General features: G+C 42.2%; 2 protein-coding genes across 4 annotated transcripts; both read left to right on the top strand.

The window, feature by feature from the left end:
* The first annotated feature begins 785 nt into the window (after positions 1 to 785).
* Positions 786 to 12,763, top strand: LOC138206228 (cingulin-like protein 1). Of its 2 annotated transcripts, none has more exons than XM_069162800.1 (19): positions 786 to 1,198; positions 2,851 to 3,837; positions 3,938 to 4,005; positions 4,923 to 5,028; positions 5,124 to 5,219; positions 5,317 to 5,465; positions 6,176 to 6,317; positions 6,419 to 6,631; positions 6,718 to 6,924; positions 7,060 to 7,164; positions 7,245 to 7,397; positions 7,615 to 7,785; positions 8,047 to 8,199; positions 9,227 to 9,316; positions 10,128 to 10,211; positions 11,304 to 11,428; positions 11,681 to 11,789; positions 11,878 to 12,041; positions 12,130 to 12,763. In XM_069162800.1, the coding sequence occupies exons 2-19, from the start codon at positions 2,878 to 2,880 to the stop codon at positions 12,206 to 12,208; spliced, it is 3,174 nt and encodes a 1,057-aa protein (XP_069018901.1). In that variant the 5' UTR covers positions 786 to 1,198; positions 2,851 to 2,877; the 3' UTR covers positions 12,209 to 12,763. The 2 variants fall into 2 exon arrangements, with proteins under 2 accessions (XP_069018901.1, XP_069018900.1); XM_069162799.1 differs by having other exon boundaries at positions 3,911 to 4,005.
* Positions 12,764 to 12,870: 107 nt separating this feature from the next.
* LOC138206229 (aquaporin-9-like) lies at positions 12,871 to 17,655 on the top strand. Of its 2 annotated transcripts, XM_069162802.1 has the most exons (7): positions 12,871 to 13,169; positions 13,372 to 13,498; positions 14,485 to 14,622; positions 14,770 to 14,888; positions 15,755 to 15,972; positions 16,823 to 16,925; positions 16,965 to 17,655. In XM_069162802.1, the coding sequence occupies exons 1-7, from the start codon at positions 13,068 to 13,070 to the stop codon at positions 17,028 to 17,030; spliced, it is 873 nt and encodes a 290-aa protein (XP_069018903.1). In that variant the 5' UTR covers positions 12,871 to 13,067; the 3' UTR covers positions 17,031 to 17,655. The 2 variants fall into 2 exon arrangements, with proteins under 2 accessions (XP_069018903.1, XP_069018902.1); XM_069162801.1 differs by having other exon boundaries at positions 16,823 to 17,655.
* The last annotated feature ends 869 nt before the right edge of the window (positions 17,656 to 18,524 follow it).

The raw sequence follows: 18,524 nt of genomic DNA, 5'->3' as shown, positions 1-18,524 counted from the left end.
AAAAAATAAAGTGCCACAACTCCCTTTGTTCATATGTTGTTGTGTGTATCAGTTACTATAACCAAATCATTAAGTATTATATTCTGAATTTCTACAGCAAACAAAAGATAGCGGACCAGGAGATATGACTGATGTTCACATCTAACATCTGTTTAATCAAGGGGACAAACATTTAAATTAATTTACAGTCTAGGTCAAAACCATAGACTTTATATAAAAATCAAAACCTAAAACTTTTTTATGGAGCTGGAGTTTTTTTTTGTTGTTGTTTTTTTTTTTAAGTTGAAATGAATACAGGAAGCTGCATCATTTGGCCAAGAGGTGACTTCAGTGCACATGAACAGTTGCATTTTTTTACTGAATGTTTGACCGTAGTATAAATTCAACAAAGCACTAGACATTTATGTAACAAACAACCCTCTTCATAATAAATAAGATTTTCACATACTTACAGTCAGTTCCAGAGGTTCCCTGAATTGTAGCTGGAGAGGTTTTTATTGACGGTAACATCAACAGCTGTGATATTACCTATTTTGTTCCCAGCCTGCATTTAACACTGTTTGGTAGGATTTAACTTTCTAAACTCTGCTGTTTCATCGTCTTCCCCTGTTCGTGCGCTCTTTGTGGCCTTTTGGAGCCGGGTCAACATATTGTGACATTAATGTGATGACTTGCTGCCGACAGAGAAAAGCAGGTCGGCCGTGACGGAAACAGGTGAGCTGCCGCAGCGCCCCCTGGGTAATGAAGTTTATTAAACGCGGAGGACTCGCGGAGATAAACTGATGTGGAGAAGAGCAGTAAAGAACATTTGCGGCTCCTAACTCACGTGAGAATAACTCACGGTGCCTCAAAGAGTAGAAGTGCTGGTACCGGTGAGTACACCGGTCCAATTAGCACTGTTCCCCTGAAAGTAAAAAAAAAAAAAAAAAAAGTGGTCCGATTTCCTACTGCACACCGTTTTTAACTTTAATGGATTATTATTGGAATATAGTGTTATAGGGTACGTAACACTATATTGTCATTATAAATCGTCCACAAAATGATCACATACTGAGTACGAGCCAGCAGCAGCCATATGGTGTGAATATGTGACAGAGCGGGCAGTGAACGCCTCTCCGAGCGGGGCGGTGGGACTGTGTCCGCCCGGGCGGAGACAAGACAGTCTGATCGGACAGAGGAGGACGAGTGGACACAGCGGGTAAGTAGCCTATCTGACCGAGTGTGACAAAGCTTTGCTCAAAGTAACTGTTACGTTATTGATCCAGTAGCGACTTGTCAGCCGCCGTGATCAATAGTGCGTTTAAGGATCTTGTAACTTTTTTTTTTCACCCTTCATCTTTTACCTCTATGTTTCCTCTGTGTACGACAACAGGACGTAAGCTCCAGTTTTCTGTGACAGTTTGCGTGTGTTCGCCTAATTTTTCCCCATGTAGTCTTTTTGTTGTCGCGCAGTGAAGTTCACTAAGTAAAACCGGATGAAGCAGCAAAGAAACGTAGTTAGTGATGGACAGTCAACGTTAACCAGCAAAATATACATTTTGAACGTTTAAATATACGACAAAGTTAAAGGGTGAGATGTCAAAACAACAATAAAATGAGGTAGTAAACTCCCTGTAATGTAGCCTAAATGTAACTTGGTTAGGACTACTGCCAACACTTATTAAGTCATTATATTAAAGTTATAAGCTATTCATGAGAATAACGGAAAACCGTGCCCAGCATGACACTTTCTCTAAACTTTTTAGTATCTCTAATATTCATGAGGAAGTCCCCTTGAATGACTTGTTCAACCGATGACAGTAAGTTCATGTTTGATGTGTTAAGTTAGTGATAAATGAATTGGACAAACAGTCAATTGATGGTGGTTTGTGATGAATTAAAGAGTCACCTTGAAAGAGGATTTTCTACAAGCTGATTTAAAGTGATTTAAAGCTTGGCTATAAAGTTGTTTTTATATACAAGAGAATTACAACCTCAAAAACTGCACACAATCAAAGTTGAGCTGGTGGTTTAAAGTGCTGCCCGGGTAATTGAGACATCCCAGGTTTGAGTCTGTGGACCCCGAGTCCCCGTCTACTTTCTAATAACAGTAAAAAATACCTCAAAAAGTTCATGTGGCGGGATTTTTTTTTGGATGAATTTAAAAGCTTGCTCGTATGGGAGGATGATTTTGTACAACCTGGTAACTCAAAAGCAGTACTCATGTATTGTAAGTGATCTATTAAAAACATTAGTGTGTGATTAATAACTACTAATAAGCCATTAGTTGCGGCTTGTTAACCTTTTTGTATTGGGGGGGAAAAGGTGCCAATCTTTTTGCTGAATTTATAAATGATCTGCAGTCATAGTACTCACTTAGAGTGACCACGCTCAGGATGGGGCTCTTCAGAGGATACCGTATTGTCTGCTCCACAACACCTCTTGTGTTTCTGAGTTTCAGTCTCACAGTAATGTATTTGTCAACGACTATTTTCCTCAAGTGTTTCACCATGAGGTGGGTGACGGCACCTCGGCAACCTCGGCCAGTTGTTGTCGTCATGCAGTGGCTCAGCGTGGGCTGTACAATAGTACACTGTCATTAGCACACAGAAGGAGCTTTTTCATTGCACAGCAATATCAGGCTCTCGTCAGTGCCCATTGATTCTGTCTCTATGTTGGCTGAGTGCAGCTGTGAGAACCTCCTCGGATGTCTGTCATTGCGTCGCGCTGATGGTCCAACCCTGCTCCAATGTTTTGTAAACAGTTTCTTCAGGTTGACCAACCTGAAGCATCAGTTTTCAATCCACTCTCCCATGCAGGGTCAGTCTCATTCAGTGTCATTTATAACAAACCTCTCTGTGTTTCCACCAGTTCATCTGTGAATCCAGCAGAGTCAGGATGGAGTCCCACCGGCCGATACAGAAGGGCCACACGCTGCCACACAGTGCCCGAGGCGGCCAGGACAACGTGTTTGGAGTGAGGGTGCAGATTCAAGGGATTAAAGGTCAACCTTACGTGGTTCTGAACAGTTCTGGCCAGGAGAGCCACAGAGACATTTCTGTTATCACTCACCAGGCCGGGTACAACCCAGGTGTGGTGAGGAGGTCTGCGGATGAAAGACACTCTTCATCTGATACACAGAGGACTGCAAACTCCTCCGTGTTTCATTATCAGAAACACCCAGAGATCCTGAGACCTTATGAACCTGAAAGTAATAATCTGAAACTAGTCCTTCCTTCTCAACCAGCCTCGGCCTCTCGACCTGGTCAGCTACACACTGGGCTTCTTCCTGAGACAAGCCAGACCTCTATTATGACCAGACCCAGGATCCCTCTGCCTGCGGAGGGCCCAGGAGAAAGCACAGCTGAGGCCACCCAGAGCAAGGCGCCCCCCTCTGGTGGACATATTCCTGCAAGGTCCCCTAACCTAGTGGACTCAGACTCCATCGTGTCTGTAGGGAAGCTAATAAGTCAATTCAACAGCAGTCAGCGGAGAGGAAGGGGCCCCAGGAACAGACTTGACCCGGAGGAGTGTCAGCGGTCTCGCAGCGTGGACAGCGGTCGAACCTCAGACTCCTCTTCGTCCTCTTCATCAAGCAGAGCCTCGTCCCTGAGGGTCACCAGAGCCGAAACCCCGGGTGGTGTATATCCTCCTGGATCAGCCAGGGCTCGACTCCTCAGCGGAGAAGCCACTTTAGCAAACAGACGGGAGGAGAGCAAGCCAAGTGCAGTTAAAGGACATAATGGCAAAGAGACGGAGTCTCAGCAAGCCGCCAGACTGCTGCACCGAGCAGAGAAACCCTCCATGTCCAGGTCATGTGATGACCAAACTGCTGTCTCTGATGAAAGAGATGCACAGGTAAAGAGTTTCGTTTGAGGACAAAGTGTTCATTTAAAAGGTTGTATTTATTTGCTGTATGTTCTCTAACCAGGTCACTCCTGATCTTCTGAAAGGACAGCAAGAACTCTCAGTGGATCCAACTGATGACACCACAAAACAAATACTGTTCTGCTACCTGAAGGATGGGTAAGTACCCCTCAGGTTTCTGCACTTTCACTTTGAGAAGTACCGAGCCTCTCTTGCCAAGAGTTAGATAACAAGTTAAGTCTGCAGTGTAAATATGAAGCTATCACAAGCTGAGTGTAGCATTAAGGGAGGACAACTTCATTTGTTTTGATGGCTTTTAAACACAGAAACTGCAAACAGGGAGTAACACCAAGCATTAGTGCAAACAGTTACAAAATACAGCTGCCTGAATTTCTAAAGCTCATGAATGAACATGTTGTTTAATGTGTACAAAATCATAAAATGTTGGAAATCATGGAGAAATCTCCAAAACAGTTTGAAAGCGTCCAAAAATCCAATATGGTGCAATCCTAAAGTGATTATTTACCAAAATGTGTATTCTATCGCCTTTAAACAGCTCCATAAATGAGTTTACTTTTGTGCTTTCAACTTCTTTAAAACAAAATAAAAAAATAAAAAAATAAATATATATATATATTTGTCTTTTTTTTAACTCTGTCTCTTTTCTTCACTGCCTCCTCTCAGTGGTGAGCCTGTGGTTGTGTAGTCAGATATGGGGGTGCTGCTCCAGCTGTGTGTGCTCAAACACGCAGTAGTCAGGATTGCAAAGCATGAACTTGTGTTCACTGATAAAATAACTCCTTAACACGGAAAGTTTGAAAGATCTGCCAATGCCTGTGTGGTGCCTTTTGGAAAAAAAATGTGCTGAAGTAGATTTTTTTATCAGCCGTGCACCTCAGAGGGGTCGAGTGAAAGAAGTTACACATTTTTTCATTTCTGCATACCAAAACTAAAACAACTTCCCACCACTCAGAGGTTCCAAACTGCCGTATATGGCAGCTGATAAAATGTAATTGAATCATTACACCCTGTCAGTGCTCTTACTGTGTTTGTGAAATATTGTTCTTGTTCCTCAGGACAATTGATGATGACTCCACCACCCAAGGAAATGTCAACCTGCTGTTTGAAAGGATTGAAAAGCTCAAGTGGAGGACTGCGGAGAATGTGGACGAGGAGGACAAAGTGAGCATGAGATGTGTGTCAGTGTCTTTCACTCTTCAGTGTGATTTCATGTCTTTGTCTGAAACTACTGTGTGGTTGGGCATCTGTTTTTTCAGGCCTATGCGGCAGAGGTGAAGCTGCTGCAGGAGAAACGGACAGCGCTGGAGAGAGAAGTGTCTGAATTAAAGCAAAAACTACAAACTGAGATTAAGGTGTAGTGCCGCCCCATCCTGCTGTTCCCCTCTGAATCACTCACTTCCTTTTCCTGTGACTGATGATGTTCCTTTCTGTTGTTGTTGTGTTGTGCAGAATGAAATGACTTTAGCCAAGGCCTGTGAGAAGGCGAGGACGGAGAAGAAGAAACTTGAGGTGGAGTTGACCAAAAGTCAGGCAGAGCTCCACAAACTCAGGGGCAAACTGGCTGAAATCGAGGCAGAACTTCAGTCGACCAAACAGGAGTAAGGATGCAGGCTTAAAGTCGGTTAGCAGAGTTTAAAATCAAAGCTCTGCTCAGTGAAGATGCATCTTATCAGCTGAATAGGGGCTTCAATTGATACAGCAAACACAAACAGAAAAGTCTCCATCTGGAGAACGGAAGGGCTGGAAATACAATGGCTTAAAATTTAGCTCTTCATTCTTGTCCATTTAACTGAAATCCTTCATTGATGGAAGCAGAAGTTTGACACAAATGATCAACTTGTCTGCAGTTTACTAACATCTGGGTAAGGCAAAAAAAAAAAAAGGAAAGAAGCATTTTTTAAATGTTCCTTTAAATGATTCCTGATGCCACAAAGCAAAATCTATTCAATAAAGTTACATGTTGTCCACAAATAGCTGTGAAATGCCGAGCTAAACAGAAAAATCTTGCAACTTAACTCAATACTATGTCCCACCTTCTTCAACTAAGCCTCTCTCATGCTCTTTGGTCATTCAAGTGAACTGTGATTTGTAATCAATGAAGGTCATTTGACTGAAAGCAGAGTCAAATACAGTACCATTTGGTTTGAGTGGGCAGATATCCTTCTTTTTTTTTTTTTTTTTTTTTTTAAATCTAGTCCTATCAAGAAACTTTACTACTTTGAAGCAGGGTAGACAGCCAGCTTTCTTTGATATGAAATATGGAACTAAAATATGTCTTTCCTGCATACTTTGTTTGCTTTTTTGTCAGTCTGACTCAGATGAAGGCAGATAAAGAAAGATCTAAGGCAGAGATGAAAGACCTTCAGCAGCAGCTCTCTGAGATGCACGATGAGCTGGATCGAGCCAAGAATACCGAGGTGATAAATACAGAGAAAGAAGTCCTCCTGCAGGTAAATGAAACCACAAGAACCAGCGAGGCTTCACAAATCGGCCGCAGATGTAAAGCTTTTTGTCTCTACTCGTGACGTTTTTCTTGATGGGTGTCTGTCAGGATCTGGCTCAGCTGCGGGTGGACTTCCAGGAGATGCTGCAGGTGAAGGAGGAGCAGGAGGAGGTGCTGCACCACACGGAGAGGGAGCTCAGTGCCCTGAAGGGGGCGCTTAAAGAGGAGGTGGAGACTCATGACAAATACATGGCTGCTCTGAAGGATGAATACGAACAGGAGCTTGAGAAGCTGCTCGGGGATTTGGACGGGGCTAAAGAGGTGACAGGAGATCGCTCTGATTTCAAAACAGCTTCAATGTGTGTTGCTTTGATGTTGATCATCTTCATTTTTATTTGATCTTTTAGAGAAATGCTCTGCTGGGTCAGGAGAAGGTGGAGGTAGAGGAGGAGAGAGTGGCAGCGAAGATGCAGCTGAAGGCGCTGAGCCAGGACAGAGATCAGCTGAGTGTAAAGGTGAAGGAGCTGAACAACAAGATGGATCAACTCAGTCAGGCGATCCAGGAGTCCAAAACCACGGAGAGACTGATGGAGCAGAGAGCCAAGCAGTTGGAGGTGGGGAGAAGGTGTGGGTGGGGTTGGAGTGACAAATGGTTGATAATACATGATTTCAATCAAGGTTTTACCTCACTGATGATATCTATTCTTCTGCATCATTTCCACATATCCTGTTTTTTCCTGCTTCCTCAGAGGGAAAAACTGCAGGTTGAGGAAATGCTGAAGGATGTGAGGAGGAACGAGGAGGAGATGTGTCACTCGAACCAGTCGTTGCTCTCTCGTTTGGAGGACGTGCAGGTAACGAGACCAGAATGATGAACATAACGCGACCTATATCTAGACATGAATTCGTGCTTTGGAAACTTGTCTTCCGATAGAGCAAGCTGACCAAACTAAACCACGAGCACAGAGACCTGAAAGAGAAGCTTAAGGACGAGAGGAAACAAATCGAGGAGCTGTGGAAGACAAAAACTGAACTGGAGGATGAGAGGAGGCTGCAGGACAGGACTGTGGAGCAACTGCAGAGGAAGGTGAGCGTTGGAAAAATACTATTTATTAGGCCTGATGGTGAAATTCAACATATTTTTGTTGCCACGTGAGGCCTAAAAGACTGTTATCTTAACCCCAGAACCACATGAGATCAGCAGAAACAGACGATATTTCTTGTTCTTGCGCACCGTCTTTCATCTCTTATGTCCACATACTGAATGACGTCCACTCCTGCTCTTTGTTTATCTGTTTGATCAGATGAATAACATCATGGAGGAGTGCGAGGCATCTACAGATGTACTTCAGAACCAGGTCGACGAGGCCAGAGAGAAGAGTCAGAGGGAGTTGGCCGAGCTGCGGAGACAGCTGCAGGAAAAGGGAGTGGAGCTGGAGAAGTCCAGACAGGCGGCCAAAAAGCTGCAGGAAGAGGTGTGGTACTTATTGTCCCCCTGATTCATCAGAGTGAGGGTCCAGCTGTCTTAGTCAGCAATAAAATAAGGAGTCAATGGCAGGGAAAAGGCGGTTTAATCTATAATCTAGCTTCTGAGTAAGGAGATCTGAACCGAGTTTTTGTGTGAGATAAAATAAAAAATTCTCAGATAGATTCTGACTATCTCTGCCCAACACCAGACATTTTATGTTACCTTCTCGTGGCGCGTGTTTTTAATCTGTGGTCCACTCGGTGTTCAGCTGCTACCTCTGGACGAGGATCTGCGGCAGTGTCGCAGGGAGCAGCAGGAGGCCCAGCAGAGGGGCCGGCAGCTGGAGCAGAGGTTGGAGGAGCTGGAGGAGAGCAACGCGGCCACGGCGGACGAGAGTGAGCGGCAGGTCAAACTCATGGAGGTAAACATCTCGGGAACCAAAGTCATTGAATTAAGCATGCATCCAAATAATAAGTATATTTATAACACTTGCACCAACATTAATCTGATTAAATTGTTACTTTTGGGGCGAAAACACAAACAAAAAGACAAAAATATATCTCCACTCTGCAGCTGTATGTCGTTCCTAATACAAATACAAATAACAAAATGTCCACCTATTAACATTTTAGAAATGGTTCTCATCACTTTGTATTGTATTAATTTAATGAAAACATACTTTATATTATTACAGCTGTGTTTTAATATATTGCCTTTCGGTATCTGTTCAACCTCCTTATGGGTGCTCACGGGAGGATTTATAGTTAATGACAAATACGTTAATGAACGTGTAACTCTTCATACAGCGACATTATAGTGTGTTCTAAACATTTATTTCATGTTTATATGCTGTTTATAAATTTTACATTGTTTTTCTGAGGCCAAATAATATGAAATATCTCAGAGCTCAGCGCTGATCCCCCAGGTGAAGCTTAAAGATAAAAATCTACCCACATTACAAGATGTTTAGATGACAACAGTAATGTTCCCTGGCATAACAATTCAGACTCTGATCACATTTTCAGGTGTTTACCTGTTCAGATGCCTGTGTTTGCAGTCGCACCTGTTCCTGTGAACTGTGAGGGTGCTGAAAGGAGACCTGGAAACTGCATCCTCACAACTCAGCACTGTTTGTCAGCTGATGACAAAACATTACACAGCGACACCAGTGAGCTCACTGTTGACACTGCGTATCAACCGGGGAAGCTCGTGTTTACTGATAAAAGTTATCAGACCTGTCTGGGTGTTCTCAGAACCCCCCCGCCACACACACACACACACACACACACACACACACACACACACACACACACACACAGCCATGAACAACTGTACAACATCTTTGATTATTGCTGTTTTTTAAATGCTTTGTCTGCGTCAGTTTCTAATCTGACATAAATCAGCTTGATTATGGTTTGACACATGTTTGTGTGTTGCTCTCCTCTCAGGGACGCATCAGTCAGCTAGAAGAAGATCTCCATGATGAGCGTGGCAGTGGCGACCGCCTGATGGAGCGATTAGACAAAACCAAAGAGCAGGCAGGTTTACTCCCTCTCCGTCTTTGACTTTTTTTTCTTTAGACCAAGCTCTTATTTTGCATTTGCTAATGTTCATAAATTTCCCAAACGTGTACGAACAACCTGTCATTGATAGAGTTTTTGCCCGTCTCCACTCAGCCCTACATCTGTTTTTATTATAAACAGATGTAGAGCTGAGTGCTCAGATTTCCCTTCAGACACTGAAAGCTGCTGGCTGGTGTTTCCAACCTGGCTGCGAAACAAGGTTTTCTTTTTGTTTCTTAACATGGGACTCACTATGACTGAAGCCCTCTGACTTGTTTCTCTATTTCTGATGTCGCCATAAAATCCTCACATGTTAACTGGGCCTATAAAGTAGGCCACCATTCATGGGAGCAAAGTGGTGCAGACTAATTGACACAAAACACTGTTTGGGGTGCACTGCAAAAACAAAACATAGCTAACTATTGTGAGCAGCCATTCACACTCCCTTCCCCGGGCCTCTGGATGTTATTAGTGAGGAGAGCCTTCAGAACTGATGTGGCCTCTCAGACCAGACAGCATTTCCTCTGGTCTCAGGAGCTAAACTGGAAACATTTCTTTTCATCTGAAAGAGGTCCTGCCCTTTTTAATAACATACGGCCATGTTTTCAGACAATACTGAAGGGAAAATACATGAAGTGGAAGCTCATATTCAGCTCTGTGGTTAGAAGTTAACACAGATCATTAGTTAGTGGTTCAGTGTCCACATGTCCTACCCGTGTTAATTTATTAAACAGTTATGTTGTACATGATGAAAACGCTGGATCTCTCTGTTGGTTGTGTGTCTCAGATGGATCAGATGAGGAATGAACTGCTGCAGGAGAGAGCAGCCAGGCAGGACCTGGAGTGTGACAAGATGAGCCTGGAGAGGCAGGTAATGACCTCTGACCTCTCAACATGGCAACAAACACAACAAACCAGTCAAACAAATTTTTTAAGCTTGACTTACTGCTACCAGAGCCCATCAGTGAACAGACATGTGGGTTATGATCTTCCCACCATGTTTAAGCACCGGTTAGTATGTGACTGAAATTCCATGGCTGCTTTTTTATGTACTCAAACATCTTAATATTAATTTATGTCCTTTATGTATGTATTTTTTTTTGCTCCTTTCCCAGTTTTATTCTTAATCTAATTACAATGTTTGCACATTACCCTTGGAGCTCTTTCTCACATCTCACTGCGCATACTGAAACAAGGAGTATTTCTCTTTGAGCCAACGCCATCTGCTGATGAAGACCATGAAACGTGGCTGAAAGATGTGCACAAGTTCCAGAAAGTGGTCTTCTCTTCAATATTCATGTGAAACTACTTTTGCAAAAGTTAACGGTAAAACTCTAAGCCCAACACGGTTAAACTGATTTTATTTAGGATGTTAGCAGCTCTGAAAAATACAAGTCAAGTCAAGTCAGTTAACCACTCATAGAAAAGAAAATTAGAGTCTTCTGAAAACATTTTGTGATGACTAGCACCATCTGCCTGTGTATGTCAAATCTGCAGGAAACTCAAAATACAAAGAAAGTTGTTCATTATTAACACTCCCTGCTGACACACTCTGTAAATGTGACTGAAAACATACTCAAATCTGTTTTCCCATAAGCAAAAGAGAGTTTCAGTTTTAATTCACTATGACTAAAATGTATTATGTGTATCTTTGAGGTTCAATGAATACAGTGATTGCATTTTCAAGGCTTTGCAAAGGTGGTGTTTTTTTTTTATTTTTTTATTTTTTATTTATTTATTTTTATTTTTTTAAACCTACACTGTTTAATTGCATTTCTCAAGCCGTTACTGCCGCGTGTGGATCAGTGGAATAATGTGAACGTGCTCTTGTGTTCTTTAACGACAACTGACAAACCTGAGACCAACTCATAAAACCAATGCTCCATAGCCCTGTTAGAGATCAAAAACCCCACTGGGTACTTTGAAATGTAACCAGATCAATGACATTTTTTTCCTTTGTCAGAATAAAGACCTCAAGAGCAGAGTGACTCATCTGGAGGGATCACAGAGGACCAACCAGGATTCACTCGTCTCCAAACTTAACATCCGCATCCAGGAACTGGAGGAGAGGTTGCAAGGAGAAGAAAGGTGAGCACCTGCACATTAAAATATGCGTTATAACTGGTCAAATATAATCTAAACATTTACAGATGGAAATATACACGCAGAGTCTCTATTGATCAGGATAGAACTTAGAAAGCACTGTGGATTATGACTCCGATAGCTGTCAAGAGGTTAACCCACTCATATTAGTTCATTGTGGTTGTAAGACTGAGAGTATCTCTCATCCAAACACACAGGAAGCAGATAAGTGATCTCTTGGTGCTTTTTTGCTCTCAGGGACAACAACAACTTGCAACAAGTGAACCGCAAGCTGGAGCGCAAAGTGAAGGAGATGAAGATGCAGTCGGACGAGGAACACATCAACCTGCAGAGCGAGAGAGACCAGGTAGACGCGTCTTTAACCACAAAGAGAATATCAAGGGAGCAGCAGACTCGACTCATGATTCACTCTCCCACTTTCATGAACTCCTCAGCTGACTCAGAGGCTGAAGACAGTAAAGAGGCAGATGGATGTGGCGGAGGAGGAGATCGAGCGTCTGGAACACGCTAAAAAGAAGCTGCAGAGGGAACTGGACGAGCACATCGAGGCCAACGAGCAGCTTCACGGCCAACTGAGCGCACTGCGGAACGAGATGAGGTGACCACCGACTTTCTGACCTTCTGTCTCTGCTACATTAAATCATGTTGTTGTGTAACTCTGGTCATTTTATTTTCTGCTTTAACAGGCGTAGGAAGAAATCCCCTCCTCTCATTAAGATTGTGGAGGATGATGCGAACGACGTCGATGACTTTGGATCTGATTGATTGACTGAAACTGGAAAGACTTTTCAGGACTTTATTAAGAGATGTCGGACTTACTGTGAAGATCTCATGATTCAGCATAACTTCATTAACCCTCGTGTTGTCCTTGGGTCAAAATGCCGCAGCTGTGTTCAACCAAGTTCTATTTTATTTTAATATTTTTTGGGATCATTGGTGACAAGGAGGCTGTGAGAGTTTCTTTAAAGAATGATAACCAATGATCCCAAAAAAATATAAAAATATAGAAATAAAATAGAACTTGGTTGAACACAGCTGCGGGTCATTTTGACCCGAGGACAACAGGAGGGTTAACAACTCAGGTGTGACTTGATCTTGTCTCCATTTTTTTTTTTTTAATTGTACGGCACCTTGCCAAGGCTGACCCCTTGTGGCAATGTTTATAACTACACTATCTGCCCCTAAGTTATTCTGCTAGTGTGAATTAAAACCGTTTAAATTGCAAATCGTAAACTAAATAATATTTGTATTAAAATGCATTTCCATGGTGTTCATTCACCTCCAGAAACTCCTAAAACTGAAATAAATACAGCTGTGTGATGTTTTTGTCAATCTGAAAGTTTGTCTTTGATGCACAAATAAAGAAAATCACATTTGGATTTACATGTAAAGGAAAGACATCACAAAACACACACCTGTCAATCACCTGGTTTGGCCTCTTCTATGAAACTGTGTGCTGATGAAGCTGAGGAGGAGAGTGATAGTCGTTCTGATGGATCAATGGTCTGTGCTGAATGGCTGGCCCCATGCAGAGGTGGAGATTCAACATGATCCCCCTGATCAGCTCCAGAGGTTCACACAGCTGGACGTTTGGTACCTTTACCGTCTACTGGCACAGTAATACATGGAAGTAAAACAAAAGAGAAGTATGAGGCAACACTGTGCTCTCAAACATGGAATATTGAAGGAATTCCTGGCAGAATTCCTGGGAACGTTTGTCTTGGTTGTGAGTAACAAATTATGTTTTTTTACAAAAGTCAAAAATGTTGCTCTCTAGTGCATGTTATCTATTTGCTCTCGCTGTTTCAAGTTGCAGATGAATACTGTATTTGATTGAGTTGATGCGCTGTATTTTCTTTTATGATGTTATCCTAGAGATATTTTAAAGCAGTTTAAACCCCGTTGTTCTCTGCCTTTCTGTTTGTCAGTTGTTTGGCTGCGGCTCGGTCGCTCAGACAGTCCTCAGTAGAAACACCTTGGGGGAGCCTCTCACCATCCACATCGGCTTCTCTGTAGGCCTGATGATGGCAGCGTATGTGGCCGGTGGAGTGTCAGGTAACCGTGATTTCATATCGCTCTTCTGCAGTTGATTGATTATTTCCACTGAAGTAGAATTTATCACATGAAAAAACCCAGCAGCTCTTTATGTGGCCCTTTGAACTGAATGCATGTGTGATACAGTTTAATGAATATCACTGTCCATATATAACTGTCAATATATGTCACATAATAATAATGTGGTTAACAGTTGCATATTCAGCACCTTTGCTGCCACGTAATCTACTGTTAAGCACCACAGACTCTTTGATGTGTTCAAAATAATTCACAGTTAACACAAGCAGCCGCTGGCAGAACATAAAACAATCTGACACTGCTCTCTTGTATGTGCTGTAATGAAAACATTGTTACTCATGAGGCTTGCAGCTCATAACAATATAACTTTATGGGTTCCTGTCCAGGCATGTGCCACCTCCTCAGCAGGAACGTGCCAGCTCTCTGTCCACATTCAATGAATGCATACTGACCATTGATTTGTTAGCACTCGTCCACAGCCTCTCCGAGGTCGTACATAACCCCGGGCACTAAATGTCCTGCGATCCCCATTGATCAGAGGCCGTGTTCATCTGTCTATGACATAGAACAGACTCAGTCCAAACGAGGATGCTTGCCTCATCTAAACAGCAGCTACATTTGATGCCAACTCAAAGGATGAATAGTTTGTTAGGAAAAGATCCCAAACAGATTTCTAATATATATTCAGAAAATAAAACCCGTAATGATGTTAGCACAGCTTAATTAAGAATAAGAACAGATTTTTGTAGCCTCTTGTATTTGTGAGGTTGAATTTCTGATAAGAGACCATTATTCGGCCTGTTTACTCCTGAGCATATATAATAATCCCCTGAACCGCCCTGGGGGCTGCTCCCCTTCTGCTGCCTCTCGTAAATGTGACGGCCTCACTAATGAAGGAGAGGATATTATGCCAGCGACCCCTCCATCCACTGCACCCCTCTTTCACTTTGCTTTGTCCTCCGTCCCAGGGGGCCATGTGAACCCTGCTGTGTCTCTGGCAATGGTGATTCTGGGCAAACTGAAGATCTGGAAGTTTCCCTTCTATGTCATCGCTCAGTTTCTTGGTGCTTTTGCAGGAGCTGCTGCAGTCTTTGGATTATACTATGGTGAAGTGTCCCTTACATATGTATATAAAACCAAAACAAGCCAGAAAATTAAGCCAACTCTGAGCTGTCATGCTGCATGTTCGTCACTATAAGTTACAAAATGGGTCCCTGTGCACAGTTACAGATATCTACTCACCTTTTTCACAGATGCCTTTATGGACTTCACCAGTGGGATTCTGTCAGTGACCGGAATCAATGCAACAGGTCACATCTTTGCTTCATACCCTGCGAGACACCTGTCAGTCCTCGGTGGCTTCATTGATCAGGTGAGCTCTGGTCACTGTGACCCCATGACCTCCCCTCCTATTCTGCACTGTCGCTCCCACTCAGGCTCTAAATCCTGCAAAGTCTGGCAAATGTGGCTAATGCAGAATTGATTGCCCCATTTAGTTTGAGAACACACCCTCTTCTGCTCAGTTTTGGGCCTAATGACCCATTCATTTCCTGGCATTCACTGGAAAGTCACATCTACTTAACACCATTTTCAGACTGTTTAGTCTGGGCATTAATCCAAAAATAACAAATCCGCCGGCTCAAAACGGTTAAAAACCACATCAGGTGAGCTGCCGAGATAAGTCTAATTAATGGAAATGTGTTTATGTTTCAGTCATTTCTGTGTAACAGTGGTGCTCAGAGGTCAGACAAAAGCTGCAGTCCCCTCTTTAAATAATTAGTTGTGGCTAAAGCCTATTGAATCCTTAGGATTCGGCTTGTTTTAGTGACCCATATCCAGTCAGGAGGAATCATGTGCACAATCTGTACTGTGAAAATGTAATTTTAATGTACCACATACAGCCTGACAACCCTACAGGGTAACTATACATGTTTTGTTTTTTATTCATTTGTTTACAAATATTAAATAACAGTCATCATAAAAGAAAAGAAATGTACACAAACACATTCACACCATATCAGATATATATAAATGCAAAGTAATTGAGGTAAGAAGCTAAATGTTGTTTCAAAGACCTACATAAAAACAAGATAAATAGGACTACATGAAATAGAATGGATTTAACTCTGCGATTGGGAATTTGCCATGTTTAAAGTGTTTTTTTTGTTTTTTTTTAAGTGTTAGTCCTGCAACCATCTAAACGCTGTTTTTGCAACATGTGCTGCTTTGCTCCTGCAGGTGGTGGGGACAGGTATGCTGGTTTTGTGTATTCTTGCGATCATTGATGACGGAAACATCGGAGCTCCTAAAGGTGTGGAGCCGCTGGCCATTGGCCTGATCATCATGGCCATCGGTGTGTCCATGGGGCTGAACTGTGGCTACCCGCTGAACCCCGCCAGAGACCTGGGGCCCCGACTCTTCACGGCTGTGGCAGGATGGGGGATGGAGGTCTTCAGGTAACCTGACGTCAGGATATTGACCTTAAAACATCTGTTTTCCAGATAAAATGTCTTATTGGAGTTTATTGTGGGATTTCTCTCATGTGCCTGAGTTGAATCAAATGCAGTCAGTTACTTGTACTGTCTTGTGGCAAAACATGCCATCATTTAACAACTGGTCCGATTTATTAATTAGAACATTAAAATGTGTCATTTAAAGCTGTAGTATTATGGTATTAACATAACAACATAACATCTAAAAGGATCAGATGTCACTTAATTAATGTATCTATATAGTTAACTGAAGTATTTTTGTGTTAGACTTTGTTTTGTGTATATAAAATGTAGTGTGATTTGATGTTATCTTTATTAACAACAATTTAGTAGTTTATAGACAGATGATACATATATTTCTATGATGCACATATTGTAAACCCATTACAGATATATCTGCAGGCCTGTCTTCAAATCCTTCTGATGCCCATCCATGTATTTATTGTGTTTGTATTGCAGTAATGGTTGCTGATAAATAAGATAAATAAGATAAATAGGACTACATGACTGCATTTGATTCAACTCAGGCACATGAGAGAAATCCCACAACAAACTCCAAAAACAGGACTAACACTTAAAAAAAAACACTTTAAACATGGCAACTTCCCAATCACAGAGTTAAATCCATTCTATTTCATGTAGTCCTATTTATCTGACATGCTGACATGTTGTGTTACATAATATCACATGCACTCGACAGACGCAGTCGATGCTTGTGAATGATCCAGCGATCCACAGCGGCCTCTCTGCCCGCTGCTTGAGCATCTGCCGATCATATCTTCTTCTCCCTTTTCTCTCCTACCGGTGCTCGCAGCACTGCAGACTACTGGTGGTGGATCCCAGTGGCAGGGCCCATGGTGGGGGGCGTGGTCGCCGCCGTCATCTACTACCTGCTCATCGAGCTGCACCACCCCCGCGTCGAGGAGGAGAAGCCCCACGAGGATGAGGAGGAGGAGGAGGAAGAGGAAGAGGACGAGGACAGCAGTCTGAAGGACAAATATGAGATGATCACTATGAGTTAAAAAGACATTAATCTCCAGGATGGACTGGTTTTACTGTCAATCAGATGAAGAACACCCAGCACAGCTTCCATGTGTCAGGACAGGCTCCCTGTGTCCGTGTGCTCTCGTTAATAGCAAGATAGGCTGTAGTTACACTTCTGGTTGACTTCATGCTCTGCAGAGACAAGCTTGTCAGCACAGTGCCAACACCACCAACACCTCTACCCGTACAAATAAAGTCAAATATATTATGAAACGTTTAAAAAGCTGCAGCTAAATACCACCACAGGTATGGTTTTGCTACTGTGGGTTATGAGTACTGGGCTCTCCCCTCTGCAATTTATTTTTTATGTTTCATAACATGCAAATCTCAGTCCTGCCTGTTTCACATTGTTACTTGTACTGTTCACTGCACATGTGTTGTAAATACTTTTGTATATATAGAAACATTCCCTTTATCTGGCTGTACTCATAATGACGTAATAGCTCTACATGCATGCCAGTCTCCCTTTAGCTTTGGTCCCATTTTACTCAGTTTGTGATGACATTATGTGAATATTAACTTTAAACTTTAAACCTTTGTATGTCTTAATTGCACTTTTTTGCAAACCACGATGAATTCTCCTTGATGTTTGTCATTATTTATTTGTTACTCAGCATTGTTTGTCTACATTAAAAATCTATTTCTGAAGAGGTATTTCATTACTTTAAACTGTGCTTAGACATTTCTACCTAAAACGCAGTAAGATAGGTTTGTTGACATAAATTTGTCATATATGCTCGTATATTCCATCAAATACTGTGTAAACTTTGATAGTGAATGTGATGAACAGAGAGAAGACAGTAACAGTAGACGAGTACATTCATTGGTATCCGACTGAACACTTTCAGCGATCAGAGATGGCTCATTTGTGTTTAGTTGACTGCAGAGGATGATGAGGCCTTAGTGTCAGCTCTGAGCATTATTCTGTAAAATATTTCCTGTATGAGCCCATCACTCCAGTTTATGTCCTTAAGCATATCAATCATCCGAGTCATAATGGGAAGTCTGATTTTAACCTCACCTCAGGCGGTGTGTGTGTGTGTGGGGAGGGGGGGCAGGGGGGACTTCTACCACACAAGAAATAAAGATGCAAAGGAAAGGTGGTCATACATGAAGATATAAAGTAGGAGCGCCTTCGTCACAGCTTTGGTTGGCGGTGAGAGACTTTACTTGAGTGTCAATATCAATGCTGCAGTGTAAATTTATTCTGTTACACTGTAGGTACACCATTAAATAACAAAAATGTGTTTTATTAATTACGGGACAAAGTCCAGGTGATTAGGTGCCAGTACTTTTACAAAGTAAAAATCTTGAATTTAGATTTTTACTTAAAGACTGCAGAGACTCCACAAAGGTTTAACTATCTGGTTTCAAATTAAAAGCACATCTAGTCCTTGTACCTCAATAAAAATCAAGAATCTCTAAACATCTTTCATTTTAAGTGACACAAAGTATCTCCTATTTCGCTGAAC

The sequence above is a fragment of the Embiotoca jacksoni genome, unplaced genomic scaffold (genome assembly GCF_022577435.1).
Source record: "Embiotoca jacksoni isolate LCO1_2020_lvr unplaced genomic scaffold, fEmbJac1.0.p SCAF_3, whole genome shotgun sequence".
NCBI classification, from domain to species: domain Eukaryota; kingdom Metazoa; phylum Chordata; class Actinopteri; family Embiotocidae; genus Embiotoca; species Embiotoca jacksoni.
The sequence above is the reverse complement of the archived record's forward strand: the minus strand, read 5'-3'. Positions and strand labels throughout refer to the sequence as shown.